The 22929-nt window shown below is 38.8% G+C and overlaps 4 protein-coding genes across 6 annotated transcripts; 3 read left to right on the plus strand and 1 right to left on the minus strand.

Annotated features, from left to right (window-relative positions):
* The first annotated feature begins 102 nt into the window (after positions 1 to 102).
* Positions 103 to 3865, plus strand: LOC105425880 (uncharacterized). The gene is made up of 10 exons (XM_025217943.2): positions 103 to 313; positions 865 to 1064; positions 1160 to 1264; positions 1499 to 1663; positions 1977 to 2225; positions 2446 to 2582; positions 2671 to 2814; positions 2964 to 3232; positions 3469 to 3639; positions 3713 to 3865. The coding sequence occupies exons 1-10, from the start codon at positions 220 to 222 to the stop codon at positions 3814 to 3816; spliced, it is 1638 nt and encodes a 545-aa protein (XP_025073728.2). The 5' UTR covers positions 103 to 219; the 3' UTR covers positions 3817 to 3865.
* Positions 3856 to 5328, minus strand: mRpL38 (mitochondrial ribosomal protein L38). Its single transcript, XM_011636792.3, has one exon. It carries the CDS (start codon positions 5117 to 5119, stop codon positions 3914 to 3916), a length of 1206 nt encoding a protein of 401 aa, XP_011635094.2. The 5' UTR covers positions 5120 to 5328; the 3' UTR covers positions 3856 to 3913.
* Positions 5329 to 5816: 488 nt separating this feature from the next.
* On the plus strand, positions 5817 to 17292 carry LOC105425841 (inositol polyphosphate-4-phosphatase type I A). Of its 3 annotated transcripts, none has more exons than XM_011636790.3 (19): positions 5817 to 6256; positions 6340 to 6407; positions 6734 to 6912; positions 8149 to 8235; positions 10203 to 10358; positions 10520 to 10720; positions 11008 to 11162; positions 11242 to 11414; positions 11619 to 11766; positions 11860 to 11975; positions 12040 to 12126; positions 12208 to 12368; positions 12443 to 12626; positions 12716 to 13797; positions 13916 to 14181; positions 14264 to 14481; positions 14582 to 14901; positions 15093 to 15360; positions 15557 to 17292. In XM_011636790.3, exons 3-19 carry the CDS (start codon positions 6795 to 6797, stop codon positions 15687 to 15689), a joined length of 3873 nt encoding a protein of 1290 aa, XP_011635092.2. In that variant the 5' UTR covers positions 5817 to 6256; positions 6340 to 6407; positions 6734 to 6794; the 3' UTR covers positions 15690 to 17292. The 3 variants fall into 3 exon arrangements, with proteins under 3 accessions (XP_011635092.2, XP_011635090.2, XP_011635093.2); XM_011636788.3 differs by having other exon boundaries at positions 5818 to 6256; positions 13877 to 14181; XM_011636791.3 differs by lacking the exon at positions 8149 to 8235 and having other exon boundaries at positions 5820 to 6256; positions 13877 to 14181.
* Positions 17293 to 17436: 144 nt separating this feature from the next.
* Positions 17437 to 22810, plus strand: LOC105425844 (protein scabrous). Its single transcript, XM_011636794.2, has 3 exons — positions 17437 to 18650; positions 19117 to 19456; positions 21200 to 22810. Exons 1-3 carry the CDS (start codon positions 18421 to 18423, stop codon positions 22523 to 22525), a joined length of 1896 nt encoding a protein of 631 aa, XP_011635096.1. The 5' UTR covers positions 17437 to 18420; the 3' UTR covers positions 22526 to 22810.
* The last annotated feature ends 119 nt before the right edge of the window (positions 22811 to 22929 follow it).

Below are 22929 nucleotides of genomic sequence, written 5' to 3' on the forward strand. Positions count from 1 at the left end.
TCTTTGGTGTTTTTAAAGTACGATGCCGTTTTCTTCCGCTGCGAAGCAGCGCCGCTAACCGTGTATTAAATTGTTAATAACTGACATAGTTACCAGTCCGGTTGCTATAATAACTGGAACGCGTAATTAATCGGATAATGACAATTTCCTCGCTTGCGTGCGATGTGACATTTAATACTCAATGCTGCGATCCATCAAAGGCCAAGGAACGTCGGGATAATGGGTCGTGTCAAAGCTCTTAAAGAGATACAAGTGGAGACATGGCTTATCAAGAACAAAATAAGCCGATATCGTAGAATTCTGAAATTGCATGGTTAAGCATCAAAATTAATCAAACATTGAATTTGGATACATATGTCCGATGTTATTTTTAACTTGGACATTTTTGGCTTTATTTTAAAATCAATAACAATAGCGATATTTTACTCTTAAAATAGATCACATAATACTAGATATAAAACCGTTTTTTACAGAAGTTATATTGATTCGTTATCATTTCTATATCGATAACTAGAATAGAATCTTTTTTTAAATACAAATAAGATAAAACGTGCAAGAATCTCCATTCGATATATTTCTAAGATAAAAAATTGTTTTAAATAGAATAAATACGAGAAAAGAATATTTTTGCTGTCTAAAAATTTGACAGATGCAGATCTGAAAATAATTTCGTTGGATCATCCAAATAATTATGTAGAATGTTCAATTTAGTTACTAGAACTATAAAAAATTTTTATAGTATTAAACATACTTAAGTACTCTATCTAATTATTTTCAAATTTGCATCTGACTAAATTTTTAAGTCATTTAGCAAGTCTGTTCTTTCTTTGTATAAAAAAATTTAATTATATTTCCGACATATAGCACGTGATAAAAAGCTACAGCTTTCGCAAGCGGTGAAATTGAAATCGCTAGTGTCACGAAAGATCCCATCTCTGGAAATAGATGTAAAGAGATATCGTGAAATCGTCAGTGATCTCTACGATGATGGTAAACAGCATATACTCAAGTTGTTGAGCGATGATAGGAGATTTTACTTGGCGTTTATTCACCTGAAACCATCTGTAAGAGTAGACCAACATTGCCTTTGAATTTTTACAATATGATTCTGTAAGAATAATTCCGGGACGTAGTATGTAATAAAAGTATCGTCTCATAGGAAATTTATGCGGCGGTGTATCAGGATTGCAGTTTGAAACGACGCCTCCTAGACAAGCTTTACTATGAGAAAAAAAGAAAATTGAAGCGAGGTATCGAACTACAGGTAGAACCTGATTCTTATGCGTCATAACAAATGTTAAGTATTTACTATATCTGTATTTACAATCGGAGTAATAATTAGTAAAATGCCTACACATATCTAATATATAATTCTTGTACATAAAGCACTTATTATGGCGTTTTTTTTTTACGTATTTAATATATAATATTACGACTCGTGTGCACGTTTTGCGCTCTCTGAGCTATAGAGTAAAGATTTGCTCGTTCGAATGACAAGCTGGAACACAACATTCTTTCGACGGAGCTCGAGGAGCAGAGCGAGGAACCGCCAAACTGCGAGCAGCAACGATTGGTAGCGCAATTACAGCGTTCCATCGCGAAACACAACGCGGCAAGAGATATCTATCTTACGTACTGCTCGATGCTGAATATTCTGAAAAAAGTAAAGCTTTGCTCTGTCATTGAATGCGAGTGATATATTTTAAAAACAGTACAGACCCAGACACGATAAAAGAAATAAGAAACGAGGCAAAAGTAAGGAATTAAATGCAGAATTAAACATTTTCGACATCTTGAACAATTAAAAAATATCAAAATGCGGTTTTTTATTAATCGAGAATAAATTTTCTTAATTCTCTAATTAATTCCTTGTTTTTGATCTCTGTTTTTTTTTTTATGTCTGTGTCTCAAAATCTGATTTGAAAGAACTTAATAATATAAAGATCGTTCACGTTGTTCTCTCGCGATTTTTGTAGGATGCGATATTTTTCGATAGTCTGATGAACATCTTGAAAGAAAATCAATCGTCCCAATGTAAAGATATGATGAGAGTGATAGTGATGGGTCAATTGGCGGCGGAAAATCTAGATGACATCAGACAGAAATATAAACGAATGTCTCGGATTATCCTGCATAACATGAAGATCAGAGAACAAATGTTGAATACTGTACGCTCTCAGGTGAAGGATCTGTGGGCTTTCGCGCAGTCATTGGTGCGTGTCGAGGTGAGTAATTGCAAATGAGATCATACAGATCTATCGATCGCTTTTGATTTTGCAAAAATTGTGAAAGAGAGGTTGACACCTGCAACAAAATTATGTAAAAAGTATTCAAGTTATAGAATTCTGTAAAGTACACATGTAAAGTAGATATGATGTTGTTTACAAAGTTTCTAAATGAGACTTTCTTATAGAAAAAATTAAGACTATCCTTTTTTTTATTTAGAGCGATCACATTTTCGCGAAGAAAGATATCGACATGTTCGCTAAAATATTAGAAAATCAATTAGCGCAATTGGAAGATATTTGCGCACAAGTGACAGATGCTTTACTCGTGCGATCGTATCATGACCTGTTATCAAGGTATTCCACTTTGGTCTTACGGTGTATGTCTTTTTCAAATATAGCTTCTATAAAATGTTTATAAAACATATTTCCATCTCCCAATCAGACTTGAAAATCAGTTCGAGCAGAAGAGAGCTTTGCTAGCACGATTGGACGTCAATATAAAGAATCGTGACACTTTGTTGAATACAAAAATTCAAGCTCTGCACGTTCTGGAAACTCTCAAGCATTCCACAAAAGCAATAGAACAGTAAATAATTAATATGTAATATGTAATACATGAAATATAGAATATAATTAATGTACTAAAAAAGAATATTAATTATTGATAATTCACTGATAGGTATATACATTTCTATTTTGTCTCATTAAACATGTTTGACTATTTAAAAACCTTAGGCACAAGATAAATGGTGCACATGATATGTTAGAGCAACTCGAAATCGAGAAAAAACGTGAAAAAGACCTCAAAAAACAGATAAAAACTTGTGGCGAATTACTTATGAATATCAGAGCGGCCTTACAGAGTATGAACACAATATTGCTCTTCGTCAAACCCATCAGTAAGATTGTAAAGAAACCAGTTAAAGATGGAAATAAAAAGGAGATGATGATAACCAATGATAAAGAAGAGGTGGAAGAAGAGCTCGAAAAAGTGGACACCGATGGTAAATGAAGAAATTATTATTATAAATTATATATGGAATAACTGTTCTCTGTTACTTAAAATTAATTCTATCAATGTAGATCAACTTCATTTTCGGATTAATTTATCTTTTATTTTTCTTTAATTTTAAAAATTAGAAAAAATAAAGAATAAGTTAAGCCAAGATTAAAGATTAATTTCTATTAATAGAAATGAATGTGAGTTATCGATCGGAATGTGTCAATAATGATATTTCAGTCTTGGTGTTGCTGTCGAAAGTCAGCCGAAAGGTTGGCATTCTCTTCGAAATTAGTACTAACTTTGATCTCCATCTGGAGAAAGAGGATGAAGCCCGGGATCGCTATCATACCTACGTATCAAATTACAGTTCCGGCTTGATATTCGGAACCGGTGAAGAGGAACCGATTGGTAAACCATGTTCTATTTTTCATCTCTGACTCATTGATAAACTTATCGACACTCAAGCCACACACAATTTTAGGGTTACTGGTTGAGCACGAGATAATCGATGTTACTGTCCCGACGCGGGCAGATATCAAGCAACATAGTAGACAGATTTTAGAAGCGCATCTAAAACCAGAATAAATATTTGTCACGTCAGGTCTCATTACAATAAAAATGTGATGATTGAAAACAGTTTCTATTTATTGTACAATATGCTGCATTATCAATAGAAATCAATTTAGTATTCATCGAGTTTGTTAACGCGACCGTATCCCAGCCTCTTCTTGATTATCTCGAATTTCAACCAAGAAGGTACATAATAAGATTCTCTATGGCCGAGCGGGAACTTCTTTGGTGGCTCTGGACCATTGAATGGATGAACTTTCTTCAATTTCCTTAACAGGAACTCCTTGTTGATCTGCTTGGGATCGCGATATTTGTCCAGATAGATGTTGAAGGGTTCTTTTATTGGGAACCATACTTGTTTCTTTATATATGGCTTAGGGAAGTCATACCGCAAAACCGGCACTCTCATATTCAGTGTGTTGTGATAAAATTCCTTGAGCGAGGAGTCCCAATCCGACTGGAAGAATGCCAAGCCGGCAGGTGTCAATTGATTTTGATATTTCCTGTAAAAATCTAATGTTCGCCAGTCACGCTCCTGAAGACTCAGACAGGGATTAGTTCTCTTATATTCTGAAAAATCAATGCGACCCTCTTGTTTGTAAAGTACAAAGATATATCTGCAATACCCAATGCCATATGGTGCTATTGGCTGCAAATAATTCACCAATTCTTCTCCCTCCTTCAAACGATTGCCAGGAATGTTGCCAATAAACCAATGGCAATATTCATTTTTCGTACTAGTCAAATTACCATCCGGCGTGGTCATTATCAGGGTCCACAGTGATTCATCCTCAGAATTATATGTCACATTGGGTGCCTTAGAAGCTTCGCTCGGCTTGATCACGTTGCCGGTGTAAACCCTGACCCATTTGTCATCCTCTAGCTTATAGCTCACGTCCAGCGGAACTATCGGCATAAAGTAGGCGTCTCCGTACAAGTCATTGTAGATACCGTAATGATCCGCCAATCTGTGAATATGAGATGGTCCATCGATTCGCAGCCAGTCTTCTTTCACTGTCTGCAGGTCCACCAGTAGTTTCTTAGTGCGCGCCGCTTTCTCCAGTTCGGCGTCGTTCCTACGTGCTATGATCTCCTTTGTCCAGGCATTTGTTATCGAGCGCTTGTTGATTTTGATCGCGTAGCCGATGTTGACTCTGAAGTTCAACGTTGGATCCTTCCAGTTGAGCTGCTCAAGCCGCTGCTTCAGGCTACGCGCGATCGTAGGTGGTTTTCCACGCAATCGATGTGCGTGACGGACATGCTGACTCCTCGGAATTAAAAGATTGCTGGCGAGACAACGAAAAAGCTTAACAGACATATCGTGACAATATATTTCACGTGCTTCACGCGAGCGAAACTTCAGTGATACATTCTGTTTATTATTCTGTTATTAACGAACAGCTTTTTCTTGAAAATTTTCCACGGGCAGAAGATGCCTTCGACTTAACCTTTATTTGGTTATTTAATACAAGAGATCTCGACGAAAAGGTTAGATTGAACAGGTTAGGTTAGATGACTTGATGGTAATTTCGCCGGGCATTTAAACACCTTTAACACTAACAAGAAAAAAGTATAAATATCATATATCTAATTTATATAATTTAATTTACATAAGATAATCATATTAATTATTTAATTTATAATTTAATTTAGTTAAATTATAAATTTTTACATTCAACATTTTTTTATCAATTTAATGATTTGATATTTATTTGTCGAGAGACTTATATAATTAATATTAATAAATATGAGAATCGTGTTTCAACAATTTTAAATTTCAAGTTTCAGCAAAGATAAGACTGAAAACTGAGAAAGAAAATACATATTGGCAAGCGATTGGATATTAAATCGCATTAGAATTTTAAGAATAATTTTTTCCAAGACTGCGAGGAATCGCTGCTTTTCAAAAGTGTAAATCGTAAAAATTTAAATACAGCCGTACAACCTACTTATTTATCTTTTTTTAGAGATCGTCGGTAATCTATTTATTCACGATCTCCGACAGATCGCGCCAGCCTGTCCGAAAAGTGAGGAAGGAGAACCACCCTGACGCACGGCCTCCTGTCGCCACTCGGAGTCACGCAATCGCATCGCGATGCTCGTTGTTCCGACACATCGCCGTTCGCTATGTTCGCTCCTCGCATTGCGTCTTAGCGTCCGACACGCGATGCGCTAACGTTGCCACGCGCTGTCGTTCGATCGGATCGACCGACAGACCGACCGATCGACTGATTCCGTTCTCCATGTCGCACGTGCATCCCATCAGCCTGAGATTGATCCGCACCGACGGGAATGAGCAGTCCACGGGAAGCGACGGCGCGAAGCGGATCTGATTTTTGACAGAGGTTCCCCGATGTGCCTGTGGACGGTCGATCCACGAGAAAACAGGCGTGCAAGTGGAAGTTCCAGTCGACCTCTATTCAGTCACTGACGTGCAACGTGAGCGTGAGTGCAGGTGAGAGGAAATCCCGTGGAATGCTGCCGGCGATCACCGTTGCCTTCTCAGCCTCTCATCTCAGGTGTATTTTGATCTTTCAGAGTGCTGAAACGATGTCGAGATGCCAGGCGAAAGAGGGCCCGCGAACAGTGATCTATCTGTAAAAATGGTATGTTTTTCCGTTCTCCCTGCGAGCCCTCTCATTCAATATCAAGAAATTTCTAACAGTTGTCTTTTGGTCAATCAACTTTATTTGTTAATTAACTCATTGTCAAAAATTTTTAATTAAATTTAAGTGAAAATTTTTTCTCTCTGAATTTTTCTCTCTTGCTATGAAAGCAAATGTAGATGCGTAACAGGGAGATGTGTTCCAGTTCCACAAGAAAAATGTTTTTGTTATAAAAATTGTATCGTCTGTAAATCTGTAGTTTACGAAATCGCTGTGAGATATTTGAACATTTTTTTAAAGGATGTCTCGCATGTTTCAACTTTCAGTATATAAGAGACGGATAAGCAGCGGAGACTGTAAATATGCTAGCTTGATCGCCTGTGCAAGATGAGATTCAACAAGCAGGAACTATTGACTCTGGCTACACAGCCCTCGCAAAAATTCGAGAAGGAGGGTATTTTGTACGTAAGAGAACGGCAAGAGGGCTTCTTCCGCAGAACGGAAAGTGAGTTCTCGAAACGCGACGGATATTTCTTAGATCAGTAACAGCAGGATCTTTATCACGGCGAACGAACTAATGCATGATTTTATGCCGTGCGTCTTCAAAGCTTGATGATAAAGCGTCATGATGCAAAAGTTCTTCGTTTGAGCTCTACAGAATTATTTTATTCAGATTGCTAAACATGTTAAAAGTAAAAAAAAAAACCGCATTTGGTTCAGGTTTTATTTTAGCGAGAGAGAGGATATCGTTTAATCAACATTGCTCGATGTTTCTCTTCTATTTTATTGATTGGACTTCACTGTTTGATATTTAGGCGCATATCCCTTGCGTTGTGATTTATTAAATAGACGTTTAATATAAGTATATAGCAAAATGTGTTGCACGAAATGAGTTTATCAGCTCCCACGAACTGTCCCATTCGAGTTGTCCGATAATGGCGGAGAGTCTTTGATAATTTATCCAGTTTCTCTGTGTCTTGTTTCGCATTGCGGCATGGCTTTGCACGAAGCAGAATATTTGTCTTGGAATGACGTCAGCATTAGAGATAGTTTGCGAAGGTATTAACGTAGAAAACAGTCTCTATTCGATTACTACGTATTATCCGAAGTTACATGGCACTAGAAATATCAAACATTGCTGAGCATATCTATTTTTTTAAATTAATATCTTTTTTCTCATATTAAAAATACAATTTTAGAATTTTCTAACTTTTCCTCAATTACCGTTTTTATTCTGATGCAATATTAAAGTCGGAAAATCGTTAAAATTCTGTTTTTGATACTGGAAAAAAATATTGAAAAGATAGAAAAGCTTGGTATTAAATACTAAAACATCAGAGTAAAAAAGTATCAAAACAATAATAATCGTGTAAGACACCAGATATTCCAACCGCGGAAATATGAAACTTCCTCGAATGATTCTATTTTCGGAAGATAATTTTCGACGTCATTATAATACAAACAATAGAATCGGACAAATTACGATCGAGTAAAACTGTTATTGTTCATCGTGTAATTATTATCAGAGTGATAAGGAGTGACCATTCATTAGCGAGATATTAATAAAACACTGATAGCAGAGAAAATCCACAGGTCGTTTCACTTTCATCGGCTTAAATCGACACGCCCTGACACGCGCGACAGATAAATTAGATCGCTCGCCGTTGTCGTCCCTTTTACCTTGTTGTGTAGGTTTGTCGTTGTGGCACCTATCAGCATCTCGTACAATATGTATTTTCAGGTAAAAAACCCGAGAACAAAAATCAGAGAGGGAGGTCACATAAGAGCCTACGAGATCTCAATTGCGTTACCGCCGGCGCGAGCAAAGGTACATTATCCGAGTGTATTTTGCTATGATGTAATACGTACTAACTGGTATCCAACTCCACGCTCCTACATCACGACTTTCAACGCGATGAACACGCTCTTTGACGGCCCGACTAATCTCGATTAACATGTGTGGACATCTCCTTCAGCGCTTAACAAAATACACCTGCAAAAATGATTCGACGCACGCTTCAGCGAATTTAATCTTCGTATTTAATCGATTGTGCGTGTACTGTAACAAAAGCTGGGTGATCTGACGAATGAATGGAATATCGAAGCTTCCAGCTGTGTAAAATTTAATATCACTATTCTATCGCGTCTAACATGCCGGATCACTTTTTCTAGCGAGATTACTAACTGGCTCTTTCGATGTGACGTTGTACTTATTATTGATCTCTTGATCCTCGATTTACCAGAAAGTAACCAGAAAGAAAATTGATTGATGTTAATTAGTTGACGTCAATTTCCAGTTTGATGTCTTACGATTTGCTTTATTTGATTTACGTTACTTATAGAATGAAATTATAGAATGACGAATATATTCTGGTAGACGAAGAAACTTCAGTATATTCATATTTTCATATTTAGAATAAATAAACATAAAAGTTTCAGTTAACAATTTTACTTAACAATTAATAAACATCTGATAATATAATTTGCAATTACTCCTTTGTTTCTATAATTTAAGGCTTGTTTAAAAATCTTGGCATGTTTCATATTCTGTGGCATGTGGCTTTAATTTTGTGTATAGTGATTTTAAATTGCTTTATGTATTTATAGTCATTGACCTCTTATAGCATAAATATAAATCTGAACATTTAAAATTCAATAATCATGAATATATTTTAAAGCGCATGCATCAGGACATGATGTGTGTCGTGTGTGATTTTAAAACAAGTCACAGGCTAATGATAGATGCAAAAGATAACATAATTGAAAAATAATTGCATCAAATGTGTGTTATTAATTGATAAATGAAGCGTGAAACTGATTTTAAATTATATTCATTTATTCTGAATATTCTAAAATTTTTTTGTATACTGAAATATATTTATCACTTTGTATTTAAATCATTTATTAGCAATTGGTATTTGAATGTAATGTCGATTGTACAATTATTAAAAAAGTTAATAAAATATAAAATGCGTTTGTTATATACTAAACATGCTTTCGATAAATCGATTGTCAATTGCATGTGGAATGGAATGCTTTGCACGTTTGTTTGTTCACATAAAAACTTTTATAAAAATGATAAAAATTCATAGTGATTCAATTTGCAAGTCTTCGCGTCACATGCTTTGCTTTAAATTCCAAGCAGAAAATGACAGGAAAGATTTAGCATGCGTAGATGCACATTCGATATTTATATATGTTTATAGCACGTAAGAGCTTTGATTCGAATGCAATGCCTGTAATCGTAAATACCTGTAGTTCAAGATCGAGTCGATCGTATTGATTTTGACGGAGGGGAAGAAAAGGGGAGAGATCAAGGACGAGCAACGATAATAAGGACGGTTGGCCTCTCACGAGAAAACTTGTTCCCTCCCGAAAGGGCACGAGTCATATCTTTATATCAAATGTATCACCATACTCTCTACGAAATTTAAGAAAGAAAAATTGTCTACAGTGGAAATATTATCTCGTTGCCGATTAATAGACATGAGTTTGCTACACAGATCTAATGTCGCAGCCGATCTTTAACTGAGACCTTGCGTCTCATTTGGATTAACATTTCATGTTGTGACCATGTTGCTCTCTTGATAAATCTCTTGAAAAATAATCGCTGCTAATCGCTACCAGAGCCAGCAAGGGACGGAGTAACGCGAGAGACCTCGTCCTCCTCTTCCTCGTCTCTTCCTCTGCCGCCTGGGTTATCTCGTCGTGCATGGGAGCCCCCTCCCGAACGAAAATCTTTTAGCGTACGGATGATTGCGCTTAAGCCGCGGCTGCTCTGCTTCTCTTGTGCAGTAAGTCTCGAACGATGGTGCAGACTGCGAGGCAACCTTCTGTTCTATTTCAAATCGCGGGAGCAGTGGTCGGAGCCGCTGGGAGTGATCATACTGGAGCAGTGCACGGTCCGGGTGGATCCGCCCAGCAACCACGTTCCTTACGGATTCAGCATAGGCAAGTATCATCCGTAAATGCTATTTTCCTCTCTTCTCTGCCTTTTTCTTTTTCCTTTTCCTTGCATCGCATTTATCATCATCGTCGTCGTCGTCATCATTGTCATTGTCTGCATGCTATGCGAGGCGACGTCAAAAAGCACAGAAGGAAAAATGTTGCAGTTTTCGACGGAGGCTTGTTTCAACAGTTAGGCGCGAACACGGCCGAGGAACGGGACAGTTGGTTGCAGGCACTGCAGCTGGCCAGCTACGAATGCATGCGGAGTCAGTTGTTGTCGTTGCGACAGCGCATCGAGGCCTTCAGCGGGCACAAGCACGACACCGACATACAGATGTTGCGGCTGCAACGTGGGACCTTCACAGGTTGGCGAACGCCTTTAATAGTCTTGAAATTCGAAATTTTTCCTCGTTTAGATAAGCATATAAACGTATATTTAATATATCGTTTATTGCACAATTTTGAATGTATAATTATTTCCTTATATTAATAGACTAATGCTAGAAGCAGAATTAAATAAACATTAAAGTTGAAATTGAATTATCTAAATTATCTTCTATAAAATTATATCATAATGTCAATTCACTTTATATTATGTCAAGCGTAAAATTTGATACACACATTTATTTTCACGTTGAATTTGTTTCCTCAGATCCGGCAGAAGTACCAATGTGCGAGATATCGCTAGCCTGCGATAATCTATTATGCGATGGACATGGCCGACCACCTACTCCTGTTTTAGAGATAGATGTACAGTCGAAATCTCCCAAAACTTGGATTAAGTATGCACGAACAGAAGTCGTAGAGGTAAATGAAAATTTTTCAAAAATTCTCGGTTTTCTAAGTTGCGCAGTTTTTTTAACAATTTTCTCGTGGCTTATTTCAGCGAAGTAGTAATCCGAATTTCTTAACTACGGTGAGTTTTCGGGCTAGTGACGGCTTAACTACTGAAACGAAAATTAGAATTACCGCATACGACGTCAGGGAAAAAGTCAGCCAGACCGCGACTCCGATAGGAAGTGCAATAGTGACATTCAGTACAGTGCAAGACACTCCTAGGTAATTCTAATTTGACAATGTATTATTAAACGAAATAAAAAATCTCCAAAAACGCAAAACTTTTAAATTTTAAATTTGATGTACGTATTAAACTTTTCCGTATTAAACTTTTACATTTAAGAAAATGTATTATGACTTCTTTAAACGCGCTGTTGTTTATTAAAACTATTTAACTGTGTATTTTTAATCTCTTTTTATTTTTAGATTAAGAATACCATTAAAATCAGCGAAAACAACGACAGTCGGATTTTTAACGATTAATGTGTGGAATCTGGAAGCCGAGGACAAAGGAAACAGCACAGAGAGTACACCTTCGCGAAATGCAGTATATAGCAACAACAATCAACAACAAGTAAGAAGTTGTCGTTCAATCAGAAAATATTTTTAGATTTGTCGTTATTACAGATATTTATTTGTTACTATTTTATTCGGTATTCTTTTTTAGCTGCCTTCGCACAGACGCTCGCAGTCATTACCTCCAAGATTAGGGACAAAAATTAAGTTCCCACATCAAGGCCAGTTAAAACTACTCTTTGCAAATCCATTTGTGCAGACTTATAGGTAAGTTTTTACTAACAATCTGAATTAATAGAGATTTTATTGTCATCTGATTTGATTATTGTAGATTCCACTCCGGATTAGGTGGTGATATATGCGTACACGAGATCATGGCAGAGAGCAAACTCTGTTTTCAATTTCCCCAACATTTATTGTGAGCATGATTCATATCGCATCATGTTATAGATGTTAGAAACGTAAAATTGAAGTGAAATAACGTAACGACAAATTACAGGGGTATTTGGATACAAGAAGAAAAGGAATTGTTACAAGAGGTAGCTGGAATGGGAGAATTGAGGGAGCCTTGGCATACAAAGCAAATAGAGTTGCTCGATCGCCATCTTCACCTGTTACATTTATATTCCCAAGCCAAAGAAAACTTAGCCGCCTACAAAGGTGAACATCTATGAAAAAAAATTAAGTTATAGTACTTTTTCTAACATTCCCACGTTTGGTAATTTGTATTTCAGGAAGTTATTTCAAGCAATCGTCACGAAAGAACGATCGCACTCTCGAATTTGCGCCTTTGAATTTACACCTTCAACGAATGTGGGTCCACAACGACACATTGAACAAGTGTGGATTTTATGATTTTATTAGTGTAGGAGCATTTACCGCCCATTCCCACAAAAGCAAAAACGGTGGACTCATAAGGTACGCAGTATACATTTTTTTTTTATTTAATCATTAAATTATATAAAATATGACTATAGTTTTTTAAATAATTTCATTTTCCTTTGCAGGTTGGTACAGGCATTAAAGGAATCACCTATGCGAAGCAATCAACTATATCAGGGAACATCCAAAATTACAATGGCGCACGATGCGATCCAAGCTATCAAACAATTACGTCGAGATGTTGTGGAAGCAATGAGATCCTTGATGAAACTAGCCAAAGAGAAGCAAACAAGTGGCATGCTGCCAATATGTGAAGATATGATCACAAAAACTAGGATCTTACTTAGTCTCTGGGATCCCGGCTTGGTGGAGGAGGCATTAACGTTTTTGGAAGAGTACAAAGTCGCGAAAGTTCAAGAAAACTCAACGACGTCTTCGGACGATACTTTGACGCTGGACTTCAAGGCCAATCAATCTTTATCGCCATTTAAACGGATTACACAGCAGCTCAATTTCGATTTAAAAAGCCCTGATTTCGACGATTTCGTCACTCCTGACACTCCCGAGTGTGTGCAGGATATCTGGTCGAAGAACGGCATCAGAAATGGCGAATATGCTTTCATAGCATATTCGAGAAACGAGGCGCCCAACAGTAACGCCAGCGAGAGCGAAGTTGCGGAAGAGAATTTCGTAATATTTCCGGATGTAGAAGACGATCCTAAGCAAACAGAAGCGGATATTGATGAGAGTGTTCAACGAAATCACGATAACGAAAAGAAAGAAAGTTATGATGACGAGAAGGAAGATTTGAAGAATGACGCAGATCCCTGTAAACGTTTCCTGGATACTCAGAAGATGTGCAATTCGCCGTCCGCGAATTATTATAAACCTACGGACGAACCAGAGCCGTGGGATCTTACTCAGTTGAATATCGAAGCGAGTGTCATGTGCCTCGTTTCTAAGGTGAAGTTTCTCTGCGGTAGATGTAGCAGTCCGGCAGTGCGGCTGCGTAACAAAAGCAGCTTGGGTAGATCGCAGAGCTTGAAGGGTTGCTTGCCGAGCAATCGGCAGAATATCGAAGTCGTTACAATCCAGCCGAAAAACGGCATTAAGTGCGAGGAGTCGAACAAATTACTGGACGAGTCGAACGAGCGGCAACAGTCCAGTCCGGGAGTGGAGAAACCAGCGTTCTCTAAAGCAAAGGAAGGTAACGTAATGCTTTTCACATATTGCAAAAATATAGTAAAGACGTAGTAAAAACCTGCGACATTATAATGCATTGTCAGGGATAACCGATACTTATCGTAACTCGTCTTCCAATGAAGTGTGCCAAGCGGTCGATTCAATGACGCGCGTGATCAAAAGTAATTCGGGACAGAGAAATAAGTTTACTGAAGGCCTAGACTTTGCGTCCATCGTCGATTGGACGAGTGAGCTTAGACCAAGCATGAAGAAGCTGCGGCAAGCCATGGACGGGCTGTTGAAAACTGCCAGATTGACGCATTCTGTATTTCGTGTACAGGAAGACTCGAAAACGGCGCAGCGCGCGTGCAACGTCCGATACAGACGAGACGTTTGTTTCAGTCAAGCGGTAAATCATTCTCACTTATATTATGCAGCATGATGAAAGAGAAATACAGAGAACATCTCGGAATAATCCTGTAAAATTTCAGTTAACTGCCTTAGTAACCGGCATAATGGCAAAATTATGGTGTCAACGGCCCGATCCGATGTTTTTGCTAATACTCACAACTCTGGGACCATTGGTCTCCTTCGAAGGCCTTCTTAGCTATTACGGAGACGAGATAGACATGTGGGGCGACATGGCCGTAGCGGTTGAAGATACACACACTGTCACATTCACTCTGTCGAGATGTGGCATTCAACCCAGGTAGATAAATCTAATTTACATGTATTATCTGATTTACATGTATTATCTGAAGTTACATTAAAAGGAAATCTTGTCTAATCGCAAAATGTCTCTCTTGCAGAGTCGAAGGAAAGTCTAATGCGTTTCAGCTTCCTCTACCGCGTGTGGTAGGGTCGCGGAGTGCACTGACGGTTATACTTCCGGTTCCGGATGCGATTTACTCTCTCTTACCATTAGTGCCCTCTTCGAGACAAACGTTATCGTTTAATGTAACTCCGGTGTTTTTCAACGTTGGTATTAACGAAATGGCTTCCTTAGCTGAGAGCCTCGGTACTACAAAGCCACAGGAGAAAAGTAACATGGACAACTTCGACAGATTGAATGAATATTATTTGAGATTTAAAAAATTGAATTTACCTACGGAACCTGCATCTACGCGCTGTGAGCATCAAACTAATTAAACTTACTATAAAGACATAAAAATCTGAAAAATTTTTTTAAAAATTGAAAATTTAATCTTGAAGATTTAATTAAACATTTAATTTAATAGATATTTTTGGAATGGCTTTCAGATTTTTGTGTCGTTTAGATATTTTTTGTCGACAGATTAAAATTGATATATTCTTTTTCAGTTGCTGCTAGGTCAATTTTGGGCCATACATTATCGGATATGATGGCCAATTTAAAGACGTGTGTGCAAGAAAAAGTTAATAAGAATGTGGAAATCTTACAATTATCTTCACAGATATGCCGAAGAATGCGCGGTTTGAGATTTACTAGCTGCAAGAGTGCGAAAGATCGAACCGGTATGTCGATCACTCTCGAACAAGTCAATATATTATCATCGGAATATCATCTGGCTGAACACGAGTATATGAGAGCTCTCGACTGTATGCGAAGGTAAATGTAAAAAGAGAAAAAGAACGATATTTAAACGGAGCTGAATTCGATAAAATAATACTATATTTGTACAGATATCTACTTTCGTTGAATAATTGCTTGTATCGCGAATAATTCCGAAATTATATTTATCTTTTAAAAAATTATTAAATATGTTTTAATAATTTTTTTTTTATGTTACTTTCTTTTGTTTTAGCGAGGGTTGCCGCCGGGAAAATACGTGGAAAAACATCGGTGTGCGTAAATATGCGTTCAACAGTTTGCAGATTCTGACGCTGCCCAGACTTTACCGACCGCCGACCGGCACGTACGGATCTGCCCAGACTTAAGGGATGAATCCAATTCCAGCGTCCCGTACGCACATTGTATGAAATTAAGTTTCTGGCTGTGTAATCGCGGATTAACTTCCGCAGCACGTGCTAAGTATGTAGTACTTGTTACAGAATAGCAGATGCTGAACGTTGGGGTGCGTTTAAGTAACGTGATTCTTTAGAGAATTTATTGGGGACACGCGACTGGCACGTGTTAGGCATACGAAATACCTCGACCAGGGACGTAGCAATATGACGACAAAAAGAAAGTGATGTTTCTATGTTTATTTTTTAATTTTTTTCTCATTGAGATTTTTTTTATTTGATTGAGATTTTTGAGAGATATTCTGAGATTCAATTAATTGTTGGTAAGAAATAGAAATTCCATGTTTTGTTCTCGAATATATTAAGTGTAGGTATGTCTCTTCCAAGAGTAGCACTTAAGGGATTATAAGATCTTTATCGAGTCCAAAAAATTTTTTACAATCTTTTATAAAGTAACTTTAAAAAATTTGTTGTGAAAACAGAATTTAGAATATTATTTATGACGCAAAAAAATTAAAATAGAATCAGAAGCGAATTTTGTATTTCTTATTGTTATATTCTTTATGTAATGTTGTTTAAATAGACAAAAGTTATTTTTCTGAACTTTTTATGTTGATTTCAAATCGTCATATATTTGTATAAAATTTATTTATAGATCTTTAGTTCTCGATTAATAGTAAGAGTTTTATTGAGAGTATCTTTTTGTATGTGTAATAATTCTATGATTCTTTAAGTGCATTGTTGTCTAGATTTGCAACGTAGAGCAGATGCGAATTAATGTAAATTTGGTGCCGCAAAACAGTAAACGCTAAATTATTTACATAATGTATATTGTAACGGGGTTGACCGGTACTTCAGGGTTTAATCGGATTAAAATAAAAAACTTCGCCGATTCGTGCATTTTTTTACTATTTCGTATTTCTTAAAAATTTTTTTCAGTTTACCTATCATTTTTTATTCCTTTGTATCGTGGAAGTTCTTAATTTTAATCCGATTTACTCTTTGTAATTGTTGGCGGGTTTTTGCGGGGTCGTACTTCGAATACCGTAAACGTTAAATTCACGCGAATATATTTCGCAAAGGCTGCAAGTGAATATGGATTATTAATCATTTTTATTGCAGCATAATTTTCGTGGCGTTTATGGTATTCAAGCCATAATATTGCAAAAACTGTTAGATCTAATCGAATCTATCGTGTTCGTTGAATCGATTATTCGCCTTTACAGGAATAATTAGCTCGGTGCCATCTTCTGCCATATTATTACTCATGGAATATCCGATAATATTAGCATCGTTAGCATCGTTCGAAGAGATATTGTGAAAACGTTATTCGGTAACGAGTGACATTATATTTAACGGGAGGATTGTTATTTTTACACGCGTCTGTACGTGTGTGGAAATTTCCCTGTTACATCCAACATTTTGTCATACAAAAGGATTCAAACACATAAACACCGTAGCCGTACTTCCATCACTCCAATTGAATAATCTACTAACGCGTTACCATATCCGTAAATGTAGACTTCAATAGGTTGGACATTGTTTTCAATAAATTATTAATTATTTTACCCGATAAGCCGAGTCGGCCGTTTTCTTCTCTCGTTTTCTTCAATTAGACAACAAACGTCCATATTCCCCATTCAAAACGCTCGTATAATACATTTCTGCGATTCGCATTTAAACTCGTCCTGATGAAAATGAAATAAAAAAATTTAATCCATCCAATCCATCTTTCAGATCTTTAGGCTCACAGAATTTTAATTGAAAAATATTTGCTAAAATATTAGAAAATTAGCAGCAAACAAATTTCTAGAAATTCTCTGACATAGTTGGATCTCCAAATCAAATGTTATTGCAAAAAGGATTTTGATTGCTCAGTCAGAAATCTCGCCCCGTTCGCCAGACGCTCTTATTACCCGGCGCCCTGTACTCACGCATTTATCATATCGCGATCTCATACGACGTATCTATTACGATATCTCGCACTCATCTCGGGGATACGAACGGGGGTAGGGATCCCGTATTGCAGGCATATTGGGGATACGGATAGCAGCGCGCGAGACAATATATATCTGACGGCCTGGTGTTACCGAACACCTGCTCCACACCGGGTCCGAGCGGACCTTTGTCCAAGGGCCGATATAAAACTCGTACACCATTTCGGCCGCGCCAGTAGACTTTCGAGAGGCGGTCAAGCACACTGCGACAATCCCCGCTCCGCAACTCGTGACTCCGCGACTCGAATCGTTTCAACGATTTCACCATCAGGGAGATAAAAGTCGGCTAAATCACGTCGTGTATAAATCACGATAAATCCTCGTTGAATCATCATTGATATTAAATAAAAAATTCTCATCGGGGAAAAAATTCAAAGACAAAATCTCTGGATGAGAGTTTTTGATTAAATTAAGAAAAAATGCGAAAAAACATTAAATTTGAAAGTAACATTCGTTAATTACTTTGAGTATAAAAGCTGAGGATTTCTGTGTGTGTGTGTGTGTGTGTATGTGTGTGTGTGTGTGTGAATGATAAAAAATAATAACATTTCACGACACGCACACGGTATTCGCACGAGGGTTTATAAAATAAAAAGGGTACATCCCTCCCCGAAGAGAAATATATGAATTGCGAAGCCTCAAGAGATCTCGATTGAAGATAACGCAAGACAATCGAAGGATTCAAGAACTCTGGGAGATTGACGGAGATGGCGAACCTACTGTGGCTGTTATCAGCGATTATCGTCGTAAATACGTTGATCGCCGGCACGCGTGCGGACGAAGATCTTAATAGTACGATCAAGCTGCTGCAGGAGCAAGTGGGCGCACTGCTGGACCATCGACAGGAGGATTATAATGCTTTGGAGGAGAGTCTGAAACAAGCAATGGAAAAGAATACAGAACTCATCGTTCTTAGAAACGAGGTGAAGCAACTCAGGTAAGAATGTAATTTATTATATCATCTTCTCGCACGTGGTGCGTTGCAATATGATATACTAGAACGCATCAAGTGCATAATTATGACATTATCGAGAAGTCTTAGAAGTTAATTGAAGTCTAAGGTTTCCGTCAGGTCGGCTTTTTTTAAAAAACGCTAGGATATAAAATATTCTTTTTAAAAATTTTTACGTATGTTTTATACAAAAAAATTTATCAATCAAAATTTAAATGAATAACGTTTTGCACTTTAATTAATAAAAGATTTAATATATGCACAATGACTTTGATAATAAGAGATATGAAAATACGAATTTTTGCTTCATTTTTATTTTAAAAGTATAATGTGGTCTCGGTTGTTCCCCTTTTGTTTTTATTATACACAAAGAAAAGACGTGATCATTTTAATGATGGGGGGACATACCACAAAAACGCACTATAATCGAGCTATCCCCTCGCACGTGCAGGAAGGAAGTGAACGCTCTGCGCGGCGGAAGCGGCAACGAGGCGAAGAACGAGCGATTGAGGGTGCGATGGCTAGGCAGCGCCGTGACGGAGTTGCAAAGCGAGGTCGCCGAGGTGCTCAGGACGCGGAACGCCAGCGAGGAGCTCGCCGAGCGTTCGAGGATGAGGAGCGAGCTGGCTCTGCTGAGGGGTGACGTTGCCGAGGTCGGCAGGAGTGTACGCGACCTCGGGGGAAGAATCACCAAGATCGAGGCCACCCTTGGTACCATCAGACTCGACATCGCCGCGACCAAGGAACGCGCCAGCCTTCTGTCCCGCTCCTGCGCGGATGTCAGCAGTCAGGTGAGTTCTCTTCTTTTCGCAGATGTTAGGATGAAGTTGATACTAAGGGAAAAAAAAGTGGAAGATGATAGGCAGGTGGTACTGCTTTGCAACGCGCTTAAAATCAACATGAAATCAGAGGATGAGATTTAAATATAAAAAAGTATACTTTATTCTGGAGCAACGAATTGATTTTTCATTTCTCAATTATTCTGAGAATAAAATTTTATATCCGAGGGTAAATTTATCGATATTTTATCGGGAATAGTTTATTTTAATTTATAAGAGGGTAACGTAATTCAGTGCTCAATCGTGAAATGTATTTGAGATAATTAAATTATGGTCGAGTCGGATTTTCCTTATCTTGCGTATGTACGAAAATCTCCGAAATAATAACACATCCTACTATAAAAAGATGTGTGTGTGTGTGTGTGTGTGTATTGCACACGTTCTTCAAAGCCGCCCCCGGCGGGTTCGCTGAAATTCCTAGACGCGCGCGTGCCGTTCGGTGATCACGGCCGATTTTCTCGCGCACAATGGCTCGAGATCGATTTCGTGATGGCTGGCGAGCATACGCATTTCTGTATGCGTGCACACGCCGAAGGGCCCGGCATGCGGTCGTCCGCGCGCGGACAACGGGCGTCCGCAGATAACGGCTGCCGCTACCATTTAGTATTTACGGCAGGAAGAAGAAAGGGGGATGTATGGCCGGTGCACCTGCGCCTTGCACGGGGCGGCCAGCTGCTCGGTTCCTGTTTCTCGTTTTGCCGCTTGGCAGCTGCTTCTCAACCTCCACCTCCTCCCGCTCCGTCCCTTCACCACGCCTCGCCCGCGCAGCGGGCCTTTCCTTTGGGCCGCACGCATATGCCCCTCGGGCCCACCGGCCTTACCCTCCTCTCTCCTCTTAAATACGCATACTTCCCGCCCTTTGCGGGACGCTTCTACTTTCAGCTCTCAATCGTCATGAGGAGTCGAATATAATAAAATATGAAAATCAGATTTGCCAAGAATGAGAGTTAATTGGGTCATTGGGCGGAATAGAAACGTCAAAAGTTGATAAATTGAAATTTATCTCGTGCGATCCTTCAGCCTAAATTATTTTGTGAGAGCGTAAAATGTTTTTGTTTTTCATATATTTTTCAGAGATGTTAAAAATAATGATGGAACATTGTCTGTAGAAAAAATTGTTCGCTTTCTCTCTTTAATTCAATTTGATTTAAAAAAATATGAATAATATCAAAAATAAATATTATATATTGTATTAAGTAATATGAGATAATATAAAATTATTATATTAATATTAAAATTTTGAGCTCCTCTGACAAGGAGCTATTCTATAACTGTGCAGTGGATGTGGAAATTCGATTTTGATCTCGCGTACCAGTTTCGATAGGCGATCTTTACCGTTTGTGGTATTTGACACACGCTGGCGACCGCAGCCACACGAGTCGACAGCTGTGGCCCTACTCTCACGCATTCCACAAGCGCGTGTGTATTACACACACGTGCAGTCACGCATACCACGCAAGGACCGCTTGTAAAAAGTCGATGGATTAAAGAGAATCGGTAGGAATTGGTTTTGTGAAACGGAAAGATTTTCCGATCACTTATGGTCTCGCCAATTGGCTTTCTCGTTCAAAAGACTATCGCGTTTTGCTTATAAAAATTTTGATCATAGATGCCAAGACAGCAGTCATACATTTATTTTCGTTTTTTGTTCTATAGAGTGCAAAACTTATCACTTTTTTTTTGCATTTGTTGCAGTTAAGCACGGTGCAGATCGAGTTGAAGTCCCTGAAATGCGAGTCCACGCTTCCAGGCCAGCGGCAGGATCTGCAGAAATCGGAACATCATAACAAGGCCGATATCTTTCGCAATGAGGTGAGCGGATCGCATGAGGCTTTGTCAACCCGAAGACACAGTTACTCCCGCGCTTTAGCTCATCGTGCTCATTTCGAGGAACGTCTACGTAATGTCGAGCGAAAGATCTCCATAGTGGCGCGAAAGCGAGCGATGGTGGAAAAACGAGTGGTATATGAAGATCGTGAACATCTCGAGGAACGGGTGAGGAGTCTCGAGTTGGAACAGGCGGAGCTTTCGAAAAGAATGTCCAACGCCAGCCGGGATCTGGTATCAATGAACGAGCTGGACGAGTCGGTGATACGACTATACGACTCGGTTCGCCTGCTCGAAGAGGCAGTTTTCACCAATCGCTCTGAGGTGAAACGAGAACTGGCCAGATTGGAAATAAACGCGGCGCGAAAGGCGGCCGAATTGTCGCTGACTAGAGAAGAGCTCGGCAATCTGCGACGAGCGGTTCAGGCGTTGAGCGTCAGCGCGTCCCAACTGCAGGAAAAGAGCGACGTGCAACGGAAGAATCTGAACGCCTTGAACGAGACTCTCAGTCGTCTCGATCTTTCTCGGAACCTGGCCAAGGCAGTGAACGTCACGCACGAGTTGGAACAAGTGGAGGATCAGTATCGTCTCATGGTGGATTCTCTTCCGGGAAATTGCGAGGAGCGCGACGGCTTGACTCTGTTAGCACCAGGTCCCGGGGCACCCTTATTGGCCTCCTGCCGTGCCGGCTGGATCGTCGTGGCCCGCAGGATTGACGGCGCGGTCGACTTCGATCGCACCTGGAACGAGTATTCGGTCGGTTTCGGTTCACCAGTCAGCGAGTTCTGGATCGGCAACGAGGCGCTACACCGGCTCACTCGCGACAACTGCAGCAGGCTGCGAATTGATCTGACTGATACCTACGGCGTGCATTGGCGCGCCGATTACGAGCATTTCACAGTGGACTCCGAGGAGACTGGTTATCGACTTCATGTGTCCGGTTATTCGGGCAATGCGACTGACGCGCTTTCCTACCAGGACGACATGGCATTCAGCGCTAAGGACCGTGACATGGACATCAGTACTACGGATTGCGCGGCCAATTATCGTGGCGGATGGTGGTTCAGTCACTGCCAGCATGCCAATCTCAATGGCAGGTATTCCTTAGGTCTGACGTGGTTCCAATCGGCGACCAACGAGTGGATGGCGGTCGCGTCTTCCGAAATGTCAGTGCAACGGAAACAAAATTGTTGAAGCTATTTGAATTGATGGATGGTTAAATGGAATAATACGTTGATCGATGAATTGTGAGAAAATGTTGATTCTATAATTTGAATCGTGCATCTCGACGGGTCTGTGTGATCGATTCATAAGAACGCTTGATTGCAATACCAAAGAGATAATGTAATTTAAAGATTTTGATGTAAATACGTTGTATAGTTATGCACAAACGGAGTGAATGCTGTAAACATGCAAAGAACATATGTTACTTATTGTACTTATATAAAAAGTACTATAATAAAAAGTCAATGAAAATCACTATATAACTTTTGCTTCTTTAAATAAATTTATTTATTGAAAAATTACTTATTGTGAAAAAAAGGATCATTATTAATCAAGGGTCACATTATGTTTCTCAATATCTAAAATGATTTTTT

This window comes from Pogonomyrmex barbatus, unplaced genomic scaffold (genome assembly GCF_055798465.1).
Source record: "Pogonomyrmex barbatus isolate J1 unplaced genomic scaffold, ASM5579846v1 scaffold11, whole genome shotgun sequence".
Lineage (NCBI taxonomy): Eukaryota > Metazoa > Arthropoda > Insecta > Hymenoptera > Formicidae > Pogonomyrmex > Pogonomyrmex barbatus.